Source organism: Sus scrofa, chromosome 5, assembly GCF_000003025.6.
Source record: "Sus scrofa isolate TJ Tabasco breed Duroc chromosome 5, Sscrofa11.1, whole genome shotgun sequence".
In the NCBI taxonomy this organism is placed as follows: domain Eukaryota; kingdom Metazoa; phylum Chordata; class Mammalia; order Artiodactyla; family Suidae; genus Sus; species Sus scrofa.
Window position 1 is genome coordinate 79481243 of NC_010447.5, and position 20346 is coordinate 79501588.

General features: G+C 42.5%; 1 protein-coding gene across 1 annotated transcript in view; it reads left to right on the plus strand.

The window, feature by feature from the left end:
- Positions 11430–20346, plus strand: part of ALDH1L2 (aldehyde dehydrogenase 1 family member L2) — a 66031-nt gene continuing 57114 nt past the window's right edge. The window contains 1 exon segment of the mRNA XM_001926587.6: positions 11430–11622. Coding sequence (XP_001926622.4) covers positions 11575–11622 — 48 coding nt within the window. The 5' untranslated portion in view covers positions 11430–11574.

Consider the following 20346-nt stretch of genomic DNA (forward strand, 5'->3'; position numbering starts at 1 on the left):
TTTATGCCAGAATAGGACCATTCCAATTCCAAACTGAGTTTCTGTCTTTATGATGGCTGATCGGTTTCTGAATTATCTGTTTCTGAACCATCTTAATCCTGGAATGTAACTCCACAGGGACACTTGACAAGTCCAGCCAAATTGCTGCCCAGCTTTTCAGTCTCACAGCTACTGCTTTCTGCCACTCAGCCTCTCAGATTCTTAGCTGCAACTTACAAATCAGAAAATGCCTCAGGGTTCATCTCTCAACTTTTTCTCCTGAATCTTGGCTTCTCAAAAAGATTTGATGCCTTTTCAAAAAGATTTTTAGCAGAGTTCTTGTGTGACTCAGTGGCTTAAGGACCTGGCATTGTTATGGTTATGTCTCAGGTCGCTGCTTTGCTACTGAGGCACAGCGTTCTGTCCATGGCCTGGGAACTTCTGCATGTTGTGAGTACAGCCAAAAAAAAAAAAAAAACCCATAAAGATTTTTAGCCCCAAAAGCCAAAGTGGACAAATGAGACTACACCAAACTTAAAAACCTCTGCACACTGGAGTTCCCCCTGTGGCACAATGGGTTAAGAATCTGACCACAGTGGCTCTCAAAAAAACAAAACCAAAACAAAACCCTCTGCCCATTAAAGGAAACAGTCAACAATGTGTAAAGGCAACCTATAGAATGGGAGAAAATCATGTATCTAATCAGAGATTAATATCCATTATATTCAAAGAGCTGCTACAGTTCAACCATAAAAAAAGTAACCCAATTAAGAATTGGGCAAAAGACCTCAATAGGGATTTCACCAAAAAAGACATATTAATGGCCAATAACAACAACAACAAAAAAAAACAAATCAAAACTGTAGTTAGCTATCACCTCCCACCCATTAGGATAGCAACTGTAAAAATATTTAAACAGACAAACAGAAAAAGCAAGTGTTGATAAGAATGTGGAGACATTGGGACCCTTGTGCGCCACTGGAAGGAATGCAAAATGGCACAGCCTCTATGGAAGAAAATATGGACGTGTCTTTAAAAACTAAAATTAGAATTACCATATAATCCATTTCTGGGTATGTATTAAAAAGAATTGAAAGCGGCATCTTAAAGAGATAATTTGCACACTTGTGTTCAGTTCACATTATTCATAATAGCCAAGTGACCAACAGCCCAAATGTCCATCTACAGATAAATAGATAAAGAAAATGTGATATGCACATGCAATGGAATTTTGCTCAGCTTTTTAAAAGAAGGAAATTTTGCCACATGCTACAGCACTGGATGAACCTTGAGAATATTATGCTGAGTGAAATAAGTCAATAACAAAAGGACAAATATTATATGATTCTATGTGTAAGAGCTATTTAGAGCAGTTAAAACCATGGGAAAGAAAGTAGAATGATGGTTGCCAGGGGTTGAAAGGAGGGGAAAATGGGGAGTTGTGCCAGGGAGTATGGAGTTTCAGCTTTGCAAGATGAAAAAATTCTAGAGATCTATTAACAGTGTGAATTAACACTGCTAAACTGTACACTTAAGAAGGTACATTTTATATTTTTTTTTACCACAATTAAAAATTCTCCCCCCTCAAGAAGGGAGTGGGATGGACTGGGAATTTGGGGTTAATAGATGCAAACTATTGCCTTTGGAATGGATAGGCAATGAGATCCTGCTGTATAGCACTGGGAACTATACCAAGTCATTTAGGGTGGAGCATGATAATGTGAAAAAAAAAGAATGTATATATGTATGTGTGACTGGGTACCTTGCTGTACAGTAGAAAATTAACAGAACACTGTAAATCAGCTATGATGGAAAAAATAAAAATCATCAAAAAGAAAATTCTCCCCCTGCAAAAAAGATTTTAAAATCTATTTTACTAACTCTTCTAGATGTTCTCAGCAGGAGTTTTTCTTGATATAAGCTAGGCAGTCATAGCCAGAAGCCCTAAAGCCTTTTCTATTTTTGGTTTTAGTAAACATGGTTGCTGGCTCACCTGCTTCCATTCTTTTCCTCCCTCCAGCTAATTTTTTTTTTTTTTTTGACTGCCCCACAGCATATGGAATTATGGGGCCAGGGATCAGATCTCAGCCACAGTTGCAACCTACACGGCAGGTGCAGCAACTCTGGATCCTTTATTATTACTTACTTATTTATTTATTTTTTGTCTTTTTGCCTTTTCTAGGGCTGCTCCCATGGCATATGGAGGTTCCCAGGCTAGGGGTCAAATGGAGCTGTTAGCCGCTGGCCTATGCCACAGCCACAGCAACGCAGGATCCGAGCCGCGTCTGCAACCTATACCACAGCTCACGGCAACACCGGATCGCTAACCCACTGAGCAAGGGCAGGGACCGAACCCGCAACCTCATGGTTCCTAGTCGGTTTCATTAACCACTGAGCCACGACGGGGAACTCCGTGGATCCTTTAACCTACTGTGCCAGGCTGGCGGTTGAACCTTAACTTGACTAAGTAGTCAGAGCTTGATTTTTAAAATACAGAGTATCCTGCTCCTTTGTTTTAAAAACTGTCAGTGACTTTAGTTCTGCTTTGTGGCAGCTCAGTGGGTTAAGGACCCTACATTGTCTCTGTGAGGACTGGAATGTACAGATTCCATTCTTAGCCTCACTCACTGGGTTAAGGATCGGAATTGCCACCAGCTGTGGTGTAGGCTGTAGATGGGGCTTGGATCCAGTTTTGCTGTGGCTGTGGCTTAGGCCTCAGCTGCAGCTCTGTGATTCCCCCTAGCCTGAGAACTTCCACATGCCACAGGTTCAGCTGTAAAACAGAAAAGCAGAGAAGAGGAGAGGAGAGAAAAGAAACTGTCAGTGACTTCCAGTCGTGCTTACAATAAAATATAGCATTTATAGGAAAAACCTGTCCACCTCGCCAACATCATCTTCACCCTTTCTTTTTTGCTCATTGTGATCCAGCCAGATCCATCTTTTAGTTCCTCCAACAAACCGAGCTCTTTTCCACATCAAGAACTGTGTACATACTCACAGAAACCATAGGAAACCATTTACCCAGCAACTGGTAATAATCATGCATCTGTGGGTCTTTACCTGATCGTGTCCTCACCCCTTCAAATCCAGCTGTGAAATGCTACAGTCTTACTGGCTCAAGGTGGTGGCAAATTCAGGGTTGTTTGAAGAGAATCCGGAAGCTTAGAGGGTGGGGGAATCCTGAAACAAAGGGCCCACAGAAACGGATGAGATCCAAATTCAAGTATAAACTCTGCAAATGCCTGGCTGACCTCTGAAATGCATGCCAAGGGTCTGCCGAGATAGCAGCCAGGATTCCTTGCGAAACAACAGCGCTAGGTGAGAGGTGTGTTTGCTGCCCTCTGACAATATAGATTCCCCAGCAGATGTGCGCCTCAGGTGGCAAAAGCTGAAGCCCTGTGGGTTTACAATAGCAGAGAACAGAGGCTGGGTTAGCAGAGCAGCTTGACATTCAGAAGGGAAAACTGATCATCCGGGGAACGACAGAGGGTCAAGCCCATAGTCTGAGCAAAAACACCGGCCAAATCTTTGTTTAAATGAAGAATTAAGCAGAAACATAAGCTGCTGCACTCCACAGGGAATGAGTCCAAGCAGATTTCTTCTTTCTAAAGCAAAAACCCCAATATTTTTTCTTGAGAACATAACAGAATCCAGAATGTCTGTGAATTGGCTTTTTTTTTATACCAAGAGATAGAGTTTAATTAACTAAAATCTGAAAGAATTACAAAGAAGATATATATAAAGTAATAATTATAGTTGGAAATTTTAACACTTCTTTCTCAGTATTTGGTATAAAATGTAGACAGAATATAGAATTGAACAATACTCTCAACTAGCTTGTCTTAACTGATATTTATAGAACATTTTACCCCAAAACAGTAGACATTTCTTCAAGTATAAAAGGAACATCCAGCAAGGTAGTCCATATGCCAGGTCATAAAATAGTCTCAACACATTTAAATGGATTGAAATGTTACAGTTATATTCTCTGACCACAGTGGAGTTATATTAAAATCAATAACGGAAGGACCTCTAAATCCCTGGAAATTTTCTAAATATTTGCACAAATCTCAAGGGCATTATTCTGAATGAAGAAAAGCAATGTAATAACTTAACATACTATGTGAGTCCATTTATTGACATTCCTGAAGAAAATAACACTACAGTGGAGTTTCCTGGGGGCATAGTGGGTTAAGGATAAGACATTATCACTACTATTGCTCTGGTCACTTCTATGGCCTGAGTTCCATCCCTGATCTGATACATCAAGGCAGCTTTTTTTTTTTTTTTTTTTTTTTTTTTTTTTTTTTTTGCTTTTTAGAGCCACACCTGCAGCATATGAAAGTTTCTAGGCTAGGGCTTGAATCAAAGCTACAGCTGCTGGCCTATGCCACAGCCACAGCAACACAGTATCCGAACAGTATCTATACCATAGCTCATGGCAACACCGGATCTTTCACCCATTGAGCGAGGCCAGGAATTGAATCTGCATCCTTATGTATACTAGTCAGCTTCCTTTCCACTGGGCCACAACAGGACCTGCTCAGGGTAGCTTTTTGGGTGCCTTCAGATAGATATGCCAAAATATTTTATCCAGATTTCCTTGATATGAATGCAAGTCTTCTCAAAGGAGTATCTCTTTTATGTTTTCAATGTCTATATGATCTGTACTGATGTCAACTTTTCTGTTCTTAACACTTGTTATTTCACCTTTATTTTTTATCAATCTCACCAAATTTTTATTTACTGTATGTTTTTTCAAAGAACCAAAGAATCAATTTTGTTGATTCTTTTTATTACATATATTTGGTTCTCAAAGAAGCAGATGCCAAGATAAGATTAAACATGCAAGAGATTCTTTTAGGGGAAATAGCTTTGAAGGAGAATGAGGAAGAAGCCAGGGGATGCTTGGGAGAGCCATCAGGCTGCAATTCAGGTCTGACCCTTTGTGAAGGAGAGAGAGAAGGAAAGTAGGCTAAAGAGGAGAATCAAACTGCTGTGAGGTTCAGAGAAAATCCAATAAGCTAATGGGGAGTCACCCTATCAGCAGTGATCTGGATCTTGCTGCCTTAGTATCCCAGGCATGGACTCAATGTGGATGTGGAGATAAACCTTGAAGTGCAGCAGCTGAAGCCATCAGTCAGTAATGCTTTCTACAGTTGAAGATTCATCAGTGGACATGCTCGAGAGTATCATTACTATAATTTGGGATCACAGGAAAGTTATACAAATGGGATACAAAATCCAAAAGAACTGCCTGGTCCAAAAGCTGGAAGTGAAAGATGAAAAGTGAAAGTGGGAGTTCCCGTTGTGGCGCAGTGGTTAACGAATCCGACTAGGAACCATGAGGTCGCGGGTTCGGTCCCTGCCCTTGCTCAGTGGGTTAACAATCCGGCGTTGCCGTGAGCTGTGGTGTAGGTTGCAGATGCGGCTCGGATCCCACATTGCTGTGGCTCTGGCGTAGGCCGGTGGCTACAGCTCTGATTTGACCCCTAGCCTGGGAACCTCCATATGCCGCGGGAGCGGCCCAAGAAATAGCAACAATAACAACAACAACAACAACAAAAAAGACAAAAGACAAAAAAATAAAAAAATAAAAAAATAAAAAAAAAAGTGAAAGTGAAAGATGAAAAGGAAGAACTGAAAAAAAATTTTATTTCAGGCCCTTGATGCCCACTGTCATAATGCATCACTGTAAAGTTATCCCAAGAAACTTTATTAAAATTCATATACTTAATTAGATCAACTACAGAAAAAAAATTAAATGAATATTAATCCTGAAGTCATATTTGTAGAAATAAGAGATCTAATTATTTACCAGGGACATATTCAATATAGTATTTGTATTATGCACTCTAATTGTCAAGGTTAATTCACTTAACTCATCAATGAAATCATTACCAGAATTCAGTCTTTCCCATTATAGATTCCTGGGTCAGTGCTCTCAAGTATTTGTTTTATCATAAATTTATTTTCACTTAAACTATAACTAAACATTAATTATAATACAGGTTCAAGAGTGAGTTAATTAAAATGAAAATTTATTTATTTATTTAGTCTTTTTAGGGCCACCCCCGTGGCATATGGAGTTTCCCAGGTTAGGGGTCGAATCGGAGCCGGCCTATGCCACAGCCACAGCAACACCAGATCCTTAACTGAGCAAGGCCAGGGATCAAACCCACGCCCTCATGGATGCTAGTCAGATTTGTTTCCAGTAAGCCATGATGGGAACTCCCTAAAGTGAGAATTAATAAAGAAAACACCATTCTAAAAATATTCAGCAGAACAAATTAAAAATAAATATACACAGCTATGTTTCCAAATAGTAAAAATGACTGCATGTTATAGTCAAATAAGCAACCAAACGAGAGGAGAGAATGAAAACTCAAAGTGTTTTGGAGTTCCCATTGTGGCTCAGTGGTTAATGAACCCGGCTAATATTCATGAGGAGGTGGGTTCGATCCCTGGCCTTGCTCAGTGGGTTGAGGATCCCTCGTTGTGTTGCTGTGAGCTGTGGTGTAGGTCACAGACATGGCTCATATCCAGTATTGCTGTGGCATAGGACAGCAGCTGTAACTCTGATTTGAATCCTAGCCTGGGAAGCTCTATATGCTGCAGGTGCAGCCCTGAAAAGACAAACGAACAAACGAAAAACAATAGAAATGAGATAATTTACAATTCAGCTTTTTTACTAAGGCAGTTTGCTAGCCACAAGGAATGGTATCTGGAAGGTCATGTCAAGTGGGAATATGATCCTTGTCTCCTCTTTCTTAGAGTTCCCTCTGTGGTGCACGGGGGTAGTGATCAGTCTTGTCTCTGTGGCTTCTCCAGTTCAAGCCCTGGCCCAATGCAGTAGGTTAAGGACCCAGTGTTGCTGCAGCTGTGACATAGGTTGCAGATGCTGCTTGGATTTGATCCCTGGCCTGGGAACTTACATATGGTGGGGGGGGGGCAATGGAAAAGGACGAAAAATTAAAAAATAAAGATATCTTAGTCTTCTCCGTCTTATCTGAGGTTGCTTGATCTTTGGGGGGAGGGGCAAAATAGAGGTAGGGAATTAGATACAAACTACGACTGATGAACTAAGCTACAGGGGTATAGTGTACAACACAGGGAATATGGCCAATATTTTATAAAAACTGTAAATGGAACATGACCTTTAAAAATGGTGAATCACTGTGGTGTGCACCTGAAACATATAATATTGTACATCAGCGATACCTCAACAAAAAAGTTATTTGAGCTTCATTTTTGTTTCATCCATGCTGTAATTGCCAAAAATTTTTAAGTGGTCTTTTTGCAACTATTTCCTCAAAAAATCTATTCCAAAACTTTCATCTCTGATGAGAATAACTTGCTTTCCACATTGCTTCTTCAGCTTTCTCTAGGCCCTTTTTCCTCCTGTTTCCTTTATCTCAGCAAAGATGTCTCAGGAATGTCTGCAGACACAGTGCTCCCTTGTTCATCTGACACTGAAAAAGGAAAGAACATGCCTTCTCTTCTAGTGACTTCCCCTATCAATTTCCAAAGAAGTGGCCACTACACCAATTATCTTTATCTATTTAAAAAGAAGGTGCCTTTGGTAGCTGGATGCTTTTAATTAGGCCAAGTTCTTGAATCATCTGTTTTAAATATTCTGTGTCATTGCTAATATTTTGCCTGCTTCTACCAGTTCTTAAGTATGTTAAAATCTTCAAGTATGGTTGCAGGTTTGTCTGCTTTTCCTTGAAGTTCTGTAATTTTTGCTTTATTAAATTTGAGGCTGTGTTATTAAGCGTATTCCAGTTTAGAATCTTTATGTCTTCCTGTCAGATTAACATTTTCTTTTGGTTAGTGTTTGGGTTTTTTGTATTTTTATTTATTTATTTATTTATTGTCTTTTTTTGCCATTTCTTGGGCCGCTCCTGCGGCTTATGGAGGTTCCCAGGCTAGGGGTCAAATCAGAGCTGTAGCTGCTGGTCTACACCACAGCCAGAGCAATGTGGGATCTGAGCTGCGTCTGCAACTTACACCACAGCTCACGGCAACACCAGATCCTTAACCCACTGAGCAAGGCCAGGGATCGAACCCACACCCTCATGGTTCCTAGTCGGATTCGTTAACCACTGAGCCATGATGGGAACTCCGGGGTTTTTGTATTTTTAAAGAAATCATCCTTTCTTAATCTTTATATTTTATGAATCTCTCTCATCAGAGTTTTGTTTTTTAAGCAACCTGATCATCTATGTCTTTTTTTTTTTTTTTTTTTTCCCTTCCCATTTTTGGCCTGCCTGGCATATATATGGAGTTCCCGGGCCAGGAATCAGATTGGAGCCAGATCAGTTGCAGTTGCAACCTAAGCCACAGCTGTGGCAATGCTGGATTCCTAACCCACAGTGCCAGGGATCGAACCCAAGTCCCAGCACTCCCAAGATGCCACCAATCCCGTCGTGCCACATCCAGAGATCCTATGTCGTTGTTTGTTTGTTTGTTTGGCCTTGCCTGCAGCACATGGAAGTTCCTGGGCCAGGGATCAAACCCTGAAACAGCAGTCACTTGGGCCATGGCAGTGACCTCACTAGATCCTTAACCACTAGGCTACCACGGAACTCCCTCTGTGTCTTTTAATTAAAGCATTTAGTCTGTTTTCATTTACTGCAGTTACTGGCTTAAGTCTAATGTCTTACTAATTTTTGTCTAGTTTTTCCACCTCTTCTGTGTTCCTCTTTCTCTCCTTTCTTGCCTTCTTTTGGATTGATTTTTTAAAATCATTTTATTATCTTGATAGTTTTATATTCTATTAATTTGGTAGTTATACATTGTATTACCATTCTTTCTGTGGTTTGCTAGAGATATTAATATGCATCCTTAACTTATTAAAGTCTAATGTTTAAATTAGTACTTTTATTTTGCTGCAACCTTAGGCAGTGCTGCAACCTTAGAAGCCTTTGACTTCAGCTTTCCTCCCTGAAAATCATATGCCGTTGTCATGTATTTTAATTATATATTTTTTTGAACTCCAAAAAACACTAAAAAATTTTTTTTGTCTTTTTTAGGGCCGCACCTGCAGCATATGGAAGTTCCCAGGCTTAGGAGTCTAATTGGAGCTACAGCTGCTGGCCTACACCACAGCTTGAAGCAATGCCAGATCCTTAACCACTGAGTGTGACCAGGGATTGAACCCACATCCTCATGGATGCTAGTCAGGTTCATGTCCACTGAGCCACAATGGGAACTCCCATAAAACATTATTAGAACTGTTTTAGACAATATTCACTTAAATTTGCCTGCATATTTACCCTCTTCTGTTGCTCTTCATCAGAATTTTCATCTCTGAGCTTCTATCTAGGATTATTTTCTTTCAGCCTAAAGAATATTTCATTCCTCCCAGACCTACACATTTATCCAACAATTTTTATTATTGTTTGTATATTTTAATATATAAATGTATACCTTGTGGATATATATATCTACAAAATTTTATTATTATTACTGTTCAAATGGTTAGTGTTTACTTAAATTCACTCACATATTTGCCTTTTTTGTTGGTCTTTATTCCTTCCTGCATTTCCAGCTTGCAAGTAGGTAATTTTCCTCCTGCTTGAAGGATACTTTAATATTCTCTTTATTGTATGTCTGCTGATGACAAATTCTCTTAAGTTTTTGTTTCTAAAGTTGACTTCATTTTATCTCCATTTTTGTTTTGTCTATACCCATGGCATGTGGAAGTTCCTGGGCCAGGGATTGAACTCATGCTGCAGTTTTGAACTGCACCACAGGTGCAGCAACATCAGATCCTTAACCCACTGCACCACAGGAGAACTTCCTCATTTTCATTTTTGCTGGGAATAGAAGTTTAGACGGGCGGGGATTTTTTTGTTCGTCAAACTCTCTAATTGCATCTGGCCTAACCTCTGATTATCAAGAGAACTACATTTTTGGTTCTTAAAGAAGAAAATCTTCCGACATCAAGGACATCTTGTTAGATCTGGATGAATATAAACTTATTTTCTAAAGTTGAGTTGGAGTATATAATAACGTCACTCAGGAAAAACCGCACTCCTTGCCCACCCTCCCCAGTTTAGAACAAATAAAATGAATACAAATATTTGGAAGTTTAGTAGAAGCAAGAAGTCACAAAATGCAGTCAGGGAGATGGGTTGAATTGTCAAGGAGCAGTTCCCAAGACAAAACCTTGGATGTTTGCAGCAATCCTCCAGGCTTTAAGAATGGTGTTTTTTCTTTCCTTCTTACCTTCTTAAATACATTCATTCATTTGTTCTCTCTCACTCTCTCTGTCTTTTTTCTTTTTATGGCCATACCTGTGGCATACAGAAATTCCCTGGCTAGGGATTGAGTTGGGGCTGCAGCTGCTGGCCCACACCACACCCGCAGCAACACCAGATTCAAGTCACATCTTCGACCTACTCTGCAGCTCGTAGGCAACGTTGGATCTTTAACCCATTGAGCGAGGCCAGGAATTGAACCTGAATCCTCACGGACACTATGTCAGGTTCTTAACCCACTGAGCCACAATGGCAACTCCTGTTTTCTCTTTCAACAAGTATGTTCTAAGCTTTTCTCAGTGGTAGATACTGTACATCCTGATAAATAAGGCATGGACTCACCTGCTATGAGCTTCCTGTAGAGAAGATGACAGAAACATAATTACCAGGAACAGATTCAGGGATGATAAGAAATGCATAGACAAAAATCCTCCTCAGTTCAGAGGAATGAAAACTCACCCTGTGAAAGAAAATGCCATGGAGGTGATGAGGAAAGCATCACAAAAAGTGCCTACAGGAGGCAGCATTTGAGCTATAACTTTAAGAAAAGAGGAATTTGGTCATGCCTAGATGGTAAGCTTTCCTGGGAAGCATAAACCAGGAAGGAAGAGGTAAGTACTACGGTTTGGCTTTATTACACGTGCAAAAGAGCAGCAATAAATCAGAGGAAATACCAAACTTCAAAAGACCTTGAAGGCCAGGCTAAGGAGTTCTGTTTGGGACAAGTGCTCAACTAAAGCATATCTTGAGCGTTCCTTTAGAGAGGTGAAGGGAAAGGACGTCTATCTTCTATCTACCTGTCCATCATCTGTCAGGACCGGCTCTGTGCCAGGCTCTCTGCCTGGAGCTTTGTACGCCGTCTCTCGTTTATCAGACAGGGAGATAGGAATCAGGACCCTCACGTGGTGAAGGTGTCCTCACCCGTTATCTTTCGCATCTCCACGCACGTGCCTGTTGTCCTCTCAAATCTGTGTAAGGACATGGCTTAGGGTGTCAGGCTGGCCTTTAAGGCAGATCCTTTTGTACCTAAGAGGGTGTGAGTAACAGGTAGAAGACTCCGCAGCGAGTGAGTCTGGAACCTAGGCAGCCGCCGGGAGCTCAGCACCGCACGAGCTCGGCTGCGGGCGGCTGGAGCACGCCCCGCCCAGTCGCACGGGATTGGCCGCGTTAGCCCGGCCAGCTGGAGGAGGCGGGGTCCTGGGACTGGCCGAGGCCTTTAGCTGCCAGCGCCTCCGCCCCGGCCTCGGAGGCTGTAGGCCGCTCCCAGGCTAAGGCGCCCCCGTCTGCGTCCTGCACCCCTGCGCCCCCAGCGCGAGCGGTCCTTTGCAGCATGCTGTGGCGGAGCAGCCAAACGCTCCGGCGCTTCTCTACTGGCCGGGTGAGTCCCGCCGGGGCGAGCGTCCTGACTCTTACAGGGGACTGGTTTCCAGACCCCGGGCTGGCGGGTGGGCCGGGCGGCGGGACTAAGGGTGAGCAGCAACGTTTTGACTTTGCTAAAAACCAAGACAACGTTTTTTAAATTGGGAGACTGAAGAGACGGGTCCGAGGAGGTTCTAGGATGGGTCTTGTCAAACGAGCCATTGTCTCCTACGGGGAAGGGGCTGAGGATGTAGTTTTTGAACATCTAAGGTCTGGCTGGGATTGACAGGGTGGAAACAGTCACTTGGCAAGGGGGACCGAGTCGGCTTCCTTTCTGCTTTCATTTCAATCCTGAGAGCCTTGCCTAGTTAAGAAATGGAGCCAAGATTCTGGACCAGGGTCATCCCCTGGAGAAGAGTAGAATCAACTCAGCGGAGTTCTTCCAGGCCTGAGAGGTGTGAGCGCCCCGAACTGGTACGCAGGGCCCATTCAGATAATGGCATTCCGAGCTGGTGGCTGCAATCTCTTCATTCCTGAGCTGCATGCAGCAAGATTTCTAGCATTACCAGGCGCTGCAGAAGCAGCCACCCTGGAACACTAGTAAACTATGGTGCAAGAACTGAGCCCTGGCATAGCCCCGAGCTTTGGAATTGCATCAGCTTCTCCAGAACTGGAATATGAGAGGACACGTTGCTTGCAGCACCGCTGCCTTCAGCACTTCAGGGCAGCCTCAGGAGAGGTGCCTCGCTGCATGAAGGCAGACTCAAGCTGTTTAGGGAAGAAAGAAATCCGTCCCATTGTACATTATCTCTTTTCAGGAAGTGCACATTTGCTGTATTATAAAAGAATTTGCTTTTGACTGTCTCTCTCTGCCAAAGTCATATGCACATGTGTACATATCCAGATGTTAAAAACTTGGAAGCAGAAGTCTTGAGTAGCATCAAGAACTGGCCCAAAATTGCATAAATGGAAAAGCTTTTGTCTTCCAGACAGCCCCAAATAATGAGAATTCATTTTATCCCAGTCACTTCTAGTTAATCTGGAAGTTACTTCTAGTTAAACTGGAGGTATTCATCATTCTTTTTTTAAATAAGGAAAAAGAGACCTACTCTGATGGAGATTTTGTTTGCTCTCCTTTGCCGTGGTCTGGACTCCTTCTTGGCTTTCTCCTGCCACGTGGCATAAGGGAATCTGGGTTGGAAAGTGAGGGGCTTGTGCTTGCCTGTTTTATTAGCTTTCTCTGTCAGGACTGTTCATTTAATTGCCTTTTTTGGAGAGCAGAATGGATTCTTCAAGGATAAAAAGATGTCAATAGTGGGGTTTACATAAGATTTCAGTAATAAAAGGTGAACATCCCAGGTGGCAAATGGCACACACAAAAACACCCATTTGGGGAAGTACTAGGCATGGTCAGTGGTCAGGGGCCTGAGTCTGTCTCCAGGAAAACACGTGGAAGAGCTGTGACATATGGCTGGGAAGAAGGCAGGTTCTTAAATGGCCAAAAGGAAAAACATGGAGTAATAAGTAAAGACTTTGAGATATCTTAGTCCATAGAAAATGGAGATTCATTATTTGGATTGTGCTCTGTAAGATTTGTTCAAAATCAGACATGGCTGGTGGGATTGTAAAATGGTACAGCCACTTTGGAAAACTGACCTTTTTTATCAAGATAAACCTACCACATAACCTAGCAGTTGCCTATGTAGGTATTTACCCGAGAGAAATGAAAACTTTTGTTCACAAAAATACATATTTGTGGATGTTTATAGAAGCTATATTCATAATCACCAACTTTGGACTTCCCATATGGCTCACAACATAAATCACCAACTTAAATGTCTTTCACCTGGTAATAGGATAAGCAGTGTGGTGTATCCATCCATACAATGGAATATTACTCAGAAAAAAAAAAAGGGGGAGTTCCCATCGTGGCTCAGTGGAAATGAATCCAACTGGGAACCACGAGGTTGTGGGTTCAATCCCTGGCCTTGCTCAGTGGGTTAAGGATCCGGCGTTGCCATGAACTGTGGTGTAAGTCGCAGATGCGGCTCGGATCCCGAGTTGCTGTGGCTCTGGCGTAGGCTGGCAGCTACAGTTCTGATTAGACCCCTAGCCTGGGAACCTCCATATGCTGCAGGTGTGGTCCTCAAAAGACAAAAAAAAATGAACTACTGATACATACAATAACATGGATGAAACTCAAATACATATGCTAAGTATAAAAGATAAACTCAAAGGGTTATGTTTTATAGGAGTCCATTTATCAGACATTTTGGAAAGAATAAAACTATGGTGATAGATAAAAAAAAGATCAGTGATTATCAGGGGCTGAGATGGGGGAAGGGGTTGACTGCGGTGGGGCAGGAGGAAATTAAGGGGGGGAAATGTTCTTTATCTTGATTGTAGCAGTGGTTACTGGGGTTTGCCCAAACTCACAGAATTTTACACTGAAATGGTGTGTTTCATTGTATCTTTAAAAAAATTCAAAAATTACACAATGCGTGTTCCTCCTGTGGTGCAGGGGGTTAATGATCTGACACTGCAGCAGCTCAGGTTGCTGCCAAGGCATGGGTTTGATCCGTGGCCCGGGAACTTCCATATGCCAATGTGTGCAGCAGAAAAAAAATAAATAAAAAATAAAAAATTACACAATGCAGAGTTCCTGTCACAGTGCATCAGAAACAAATCTGACTAGGAATCATGAGGTTGCGGGTTCGATCCCTGGCCTCACTCATTGGGTTAAGGATCTGGTATTGCCATGATCTGTGGTGTAGGTCACAGACGCGGCTCAGATCTGGCATTGCTATGGCTGTGGAGTAGGCCGGTGGCAACAGCTCCGATTACACCCCTAGCCTGGGAACCTACATATGCTGCGGGAGCGGCCCTGAAAAGACAAAAGACAAAAAAAAAAAAAGAAAAAGAAAAAATTACACAAGGCTTTTGAGTTTGGTATTAAAGCAGAATGAAGGAAGAATAAAAAAATTAATAACTTAGCAAAATCCAAGGGGAAAATTAGTTTATAACAATTTCTGATAGAATTAATTTTTCCATTCTCTCTCTTAAAGAAATTGACTTAGAAATAGTTAATGATATGGCTGGATCTTTTTAATTAGTGCAACTATATGTCATGATAAAAGCCTTTGTCAATTAGTTATTGTTGTCCACTTGCAATATATTGCCCAGCTCACTGCTCCTTAATTTCTCCCGATGGCGCAGGCTATTTAGCCCTCATGTTTATTTGGCACTCTATTATTTATCTTCCTCTGCCAGTGTCTGGGACAAGCCTAGCTGGTGTTCTGGGTTCATAGCCTGATTCCAGGACTTGGGGTTACTTTATGATCCAGTTCAAGAGGTCAGACCCTTCCAGCTTCTTGGAGCCAAGAATTGGCTTTATACCCTAATTCTTGAAAGTAGGTTAACTTGTTTCCTTCTGCTTTGGTGTCTCGCTTGTTTTGGGACCTCCAAATTCAACTTTGAATCACATTAAATTGTGTCTTTATGTACTGAGCACTTTGTCTAAATCCTGAGGGAATAGCAATAATAGATACCATTAATATAGGACTTGGTGTGCACCAGGCACTGTTGTAAATGCTTTGCATATATACCCATTTAATCTTTAAAACATCTCAGTGAGGTGGGTACTATTATTATGCACATTTTACAAATAAGGAAAACAAGGCCCAGAGAAATTAAATAACTTTCTGAGTCTTACAACCAAAAAGGATAAAAAAATAATAAATAGTTCCTGCTTTCAGGGGGTCCACAGATTAGTGGGACAAATGATTAAACTTGCCTTTAGATAAAGAGTAATAGCAGACAGTACCATGAAAAGGAAATACAAATAGGCAATAAAATATGGAAAGACACTCACCCAAATTAGGGCAGGGACCACGTTTTCTTTGTGCCTTTAGTGTAGGGGTCCCAAAGAAAAACACCCACAGAGGCAAAGAGGTAAAACGAATGAAGGATTTGGGCCAGATGGAGTGAAAGACCACGTGCAGAGTAAAGGCGGCAGCTGCTGCTCAGCTCCAGCTGACCATTGCCAGATGGGAACGTTGACCACGGTTGACAAGCCTCCTGATTTTTTTTTTTTTTTTTTTTTTTTTTTTGCTTTTTAGGGCCACACCCACACCATAGGGAAGTTCCCAGGCTACCACAGCCACAGCAATACCAGATCTGAGCCGCATCTGCCACCCATACCGCTGGATCCTTAACCCACTGAGCGAGGCCAGGGATCAAACCCACATCCTCATGGATCCTAGTTGGGTTTGTAAGCTGCTGAGCTACAGCAGGAACTCCTGATTTTTAAAGAGAAGTCAGAAATTCAGCTAGCTAATGTGAAGCCTCCTAAAAATCTAATCACGGTTCTTTTGCAAGCGCTCTGTGGGCCAAATAAAACACCCTTGCCAGGCTCTTGATTTGCATCCCCTACCATGCACTGTGCCCAGAGCGTAGTAAATGCTCAAAACATGCGTGTTGAACAGATCTGGCATATGTCAGGCACGATTTGGGGGGCACCATGTGCCAAAAGGTCCCTTAAGTATTAGACATCTCACTGTCTCAGAAAAATTTATTTTGTTTTATTCTTTTATGGGTAGGTCCTTTCTCCTTTCCAAGTCTCATTGGGAAAACTGCCATTTCTCACACTTCTAATGTGGACAGCTGTGACCTTATTTTATATCCAGCTCAAATGGTTCTATTAAGGTAGCATCTACTTCCAGAATGGTCTTCAGATCAGGGCAGACTCTTAGCACTGTGCTTTTAAGTTTTTATGGAAGACCATGTGTATTTTTTTTAATCTCTGAAGCATAATCAGAATTCATGTGAACTTGCTTCCTGAAGAATTTCACCATGATGTGGATAGCCTGGGAATGCAGTATTTGATCGTTTAAAAAGCAAAAGCTCTATTTCCTACAAAAGGCTCTTCTAATGCAGAATGTTATCTGTAGAGAATGCCAAGATGATAGCATGTATCACCTGGATTTAGAAATGTTGCTGGACCATTTTATGCCCTCTTCTTCATTCTCATCAATATAGCAGGCACCAGTAGTGCCTAAAAGAATGTTGTCTGCTTACCAGCCTCCCCTGCTGTATAGTGCTGTCACCCGTGTCAGGACCACTATAGTATCCCCTTAGAAAGTCTGATGGAACTCTTTCCCATAAGAGACCTGTCGAACTATCACCATGTTTTTCTTTAAAAAAACAATTGGGGTGGGGGAGTGGAGAGACCATCCACACCGGAAAACCACAGAAGCACATCCAGTGAAGCACATCCAAGTTTGAATCCTGCCTCTGCCCCTTACTAGCCCTGTCTAATTTCTTCATCTGTATCATGGCTTATTAATGCCTGTCTCTGGGAGTAATTGGGCAATCACAATGAGGGAACACATATTAAATACCTGGCACATGCTAGGGTCTCATTAAAATGTCTGCTGTAATTTCCACTACTTCTTCCCGACCCAAACTCTGCAGGGCAGAATCTTTTTTGTAGGGAGTGGACACACATTCCACACAGCAGAGATTGGCAGGCTTTAATGTGCCTGCCAGGCAATGGAGAGCTTGTTAAATGCAACTTCCCGGGCTGGGCTAGTGAAGTTCAGAGGCAGGGTCCAAACTTCCTCATAGGCTTTTGAGTTAAAGCCAGCTTCCTGAGAGTCTGACCCAGTAGATCAGGGGTGGAGCACAGGAAACCACATTTTTGACATTTCCTCCCAGCTAATTCTGCCAACACTGGCCACCAGTCCTCAGATCATATTTGGGGAAATAAGGGTAAGATTAAATATCCCAGCCCTGAGTCTGTCCGCTTGTTCCCCAGACTGAGCTGCAGCCGCCCCACCCCCACCTCCAGGAGTCTCTCCAAGACCAGAAAGACCAATTAAGATTGAGGCCAAAGTGCTACCCATGCTTCTGTCTCCTGCCTCCTGACCCAAACTTGGTACTCTTCCTGTGGCCCTGCATGGTTTGAGGGACCTCCTTGAATCGTCTGTTCAGAGAATGAAAATCATTTTGGTCACCGTGAAAATAAACTGCTAGTAGTTCTCAGGCTTGAACATCGAAAAAAGGGATGAGAGAGCCAAAGGATGAGGAGTCAATGTTAATTAAAGAAGAAATTGGGGAGATGGGATTAAGATGGTGGAATAGAAGGACCGGAGCTCAACTTCTCTCCTAAAAACAACAAAATTCACAACTAAAAACTGAGCACTCTTCACCCAAATGGACCGGAAACCTTAAAAAAGATAACCTACTCCAGAAGAAAAAGAGGAGGCCACATCAAGAGGTGGGGGAGGGGTGATTTCGTGATATAAACAACCCCATACCTCCCGGGTGGGAAGCTCCACAGACTGGAAACTAACTGGTTCACCGAGACTCACCTACAGGAATGAGAGTTCTGAGCCCCACATCAAACTCTCGCGTGTGGGGATCTGGCACAGGGAGAAAGAGCCCCCTGGAGCATCTGGCATTGAAGGCCAGCGGGGCTTGTGCGCAGGAGCTCCACAGGACTGGGGGAAACGGAGACCCCATTCTTAAAAGGCGCACACAGACTTTCACATACACTAGGTCCCAGGGCAGAGCGAGGTCTCCACAGGAACCTAGGTCAAACCTGACTGCAGTTCTCGGAGGATATCACGGGAAAACAGGGGTGAATGTGGCTTGTTGTGAGGGAAAGACATTGAAGGCAAAGCTCTCGGGAACATTCAGCAGTTGCCTTTCTCTGGAGGGGACCGTTTTGGGAAAATCTGGCCCCACCCTTCAGTCAACTGCTGAAAAGCCCCAGGGCAAACAACAATCCAGGTGGGATCAAAGCCCCGCCCCTCAGTAAACAGGCTGCCTAAAGACCCCCCAGGCATACCGCTGCCTCTAATCCCATCCAGAGACTAAGCCCTGCCCACCAGAGGGATTAGAATCAGCTCCACCTACCAGTGGGCAGGCATCAGCCCCTCCCATCAGGAAGCCTACTGCAAGCCCCCCATACCAACTTCAGCCACAGGGGGGCAGACATCAGAAGTAAGAGAGGCTACAACTCTATTATAGAGTTGCAAAAAGGTCACCACACCAAAAACCTATAAAAATGAAAAGACAGAGAACTATAACTCAGACGAGGGAGAAAAGAAAAACCCCAGAAAAACAGCTAAGCAATGAGGAGATTCTCAGCCTCCAGGAGAAAGACTAGACTGTTGATGCTGAAGATGATGCAAGACATTGGAAATAAACTGGAGGCAAAGATGGATAACTTACAGGAAACACTGAGCAAAGAGAAACAAGATATAAAACTTAAATAAGAAGAGAGGAAAAATACAATAACAAATTCACTAGGGGCAGCTAACAGCAGAATACAGGAGGCAGAAGAATGAATAAGCAAGGTGGAAGACAGATTAGTGGAAATTATGGATGCAGAACAGAAAAGATAAATACCCCAGTCCTATTATTTGCAATTATATAACTCCTTATAAACATTTAAAGTCATAAAATCTGGGAGTTCCCACTGTGGCACAATCGGTGATGTCTTGGGAGCACTGGGACATGGATTTGATCCTCATCCCAGCATAGTGCGTAAAGGATCAGGCGTTGCTGCAGCTGTGGCTTGGGTTGCAACTGCAGCTCAGATCCGATCCCTGGCCCGAGGAACTCCTTAAGCCCTGGGGCGGCCAAAAAATCCTAACAATCTTAAAATTTCTCCCTGTTAGAAACTCATCTTTATAGTTTCAGCTTTACTGCTAAACTCAGAAAATGTTGCAATGAGTGTAGAATTTCCAGAGTTGCTGATATGGTTTCTTTCAATGCTGTCTTTCTGGGGGAATTTGGCTCTGAAATTGAACTCCCAATAACCAGATGCCAGCTGAGAGCACATGACATTTGAGTCAGCTCATCCTCCTGACTCTTGTGTGTTTTAAGAGTAATATTTTAGAAGTCTTAAAATATTTGGTGTTGGTAACGGTATGAGGGAAAGCCAACTTTTGTAAGATAGTCAACCTGTCGGTTCTATTTCAAGCTACAGCATTACTTATAGGATTTGAAGATAGACTGTTTACAGAACATTTTGATTTTTTGATGAGAGGAAATGGAAACAGTCGTGCATTATCTGTAGGCAAATTGTGTTGTTCTTACAGTTAATTTGTTTGTAAGAATCTGTTAGGCATTGAAGCTCTAGGCTCTTTTGGGATAGCAACTTTGGCCCTGGAAAAGGAATTTTAAACCAAAACCTTGATTGTTTCATTACTAGCTCGTTTACAGGGAAGGTGTGAACCTGTATGCTTTTAAATTCATACCTAAAAAGCGATGCCATCTACACCCTTAATGAAGTGGGAAATAAGAGGAAATTAAGTTTCCTCTAGTCAGACTTTAACCACTGAGACTTTGCTAGTTTAGAAGACTTTCAAAACATGAATGGAAAAACATTCTAAATCCAAATCCTGGAAATCGTGTTGTGGCTCAGCAGGTTAAGAACCTGGCTAGTAGCCATGAGGATGCCAACGGGATCGGTGATATCTTGGGAGCACCGGTGCATGGGGTTCAATTCCTGGCCTCGACCAGTGGGTGAAGGATCTGGTGTTGCATCAAGCTGGGGTTAGATCACGGATGTGGCTTGGATCTGGTGTTGCTGTGGCTGTGGCATAGGCTGGCAGCTGCAGCTCCAATTGGACCGCTGGCCTGGGAACTTCCACATGCTGCGTACAGCCCTAAAAAGAAGAAAAAAAATCCAAATCTGGTGGAGCTATATTATTATTATTATTATTTTTTGTCT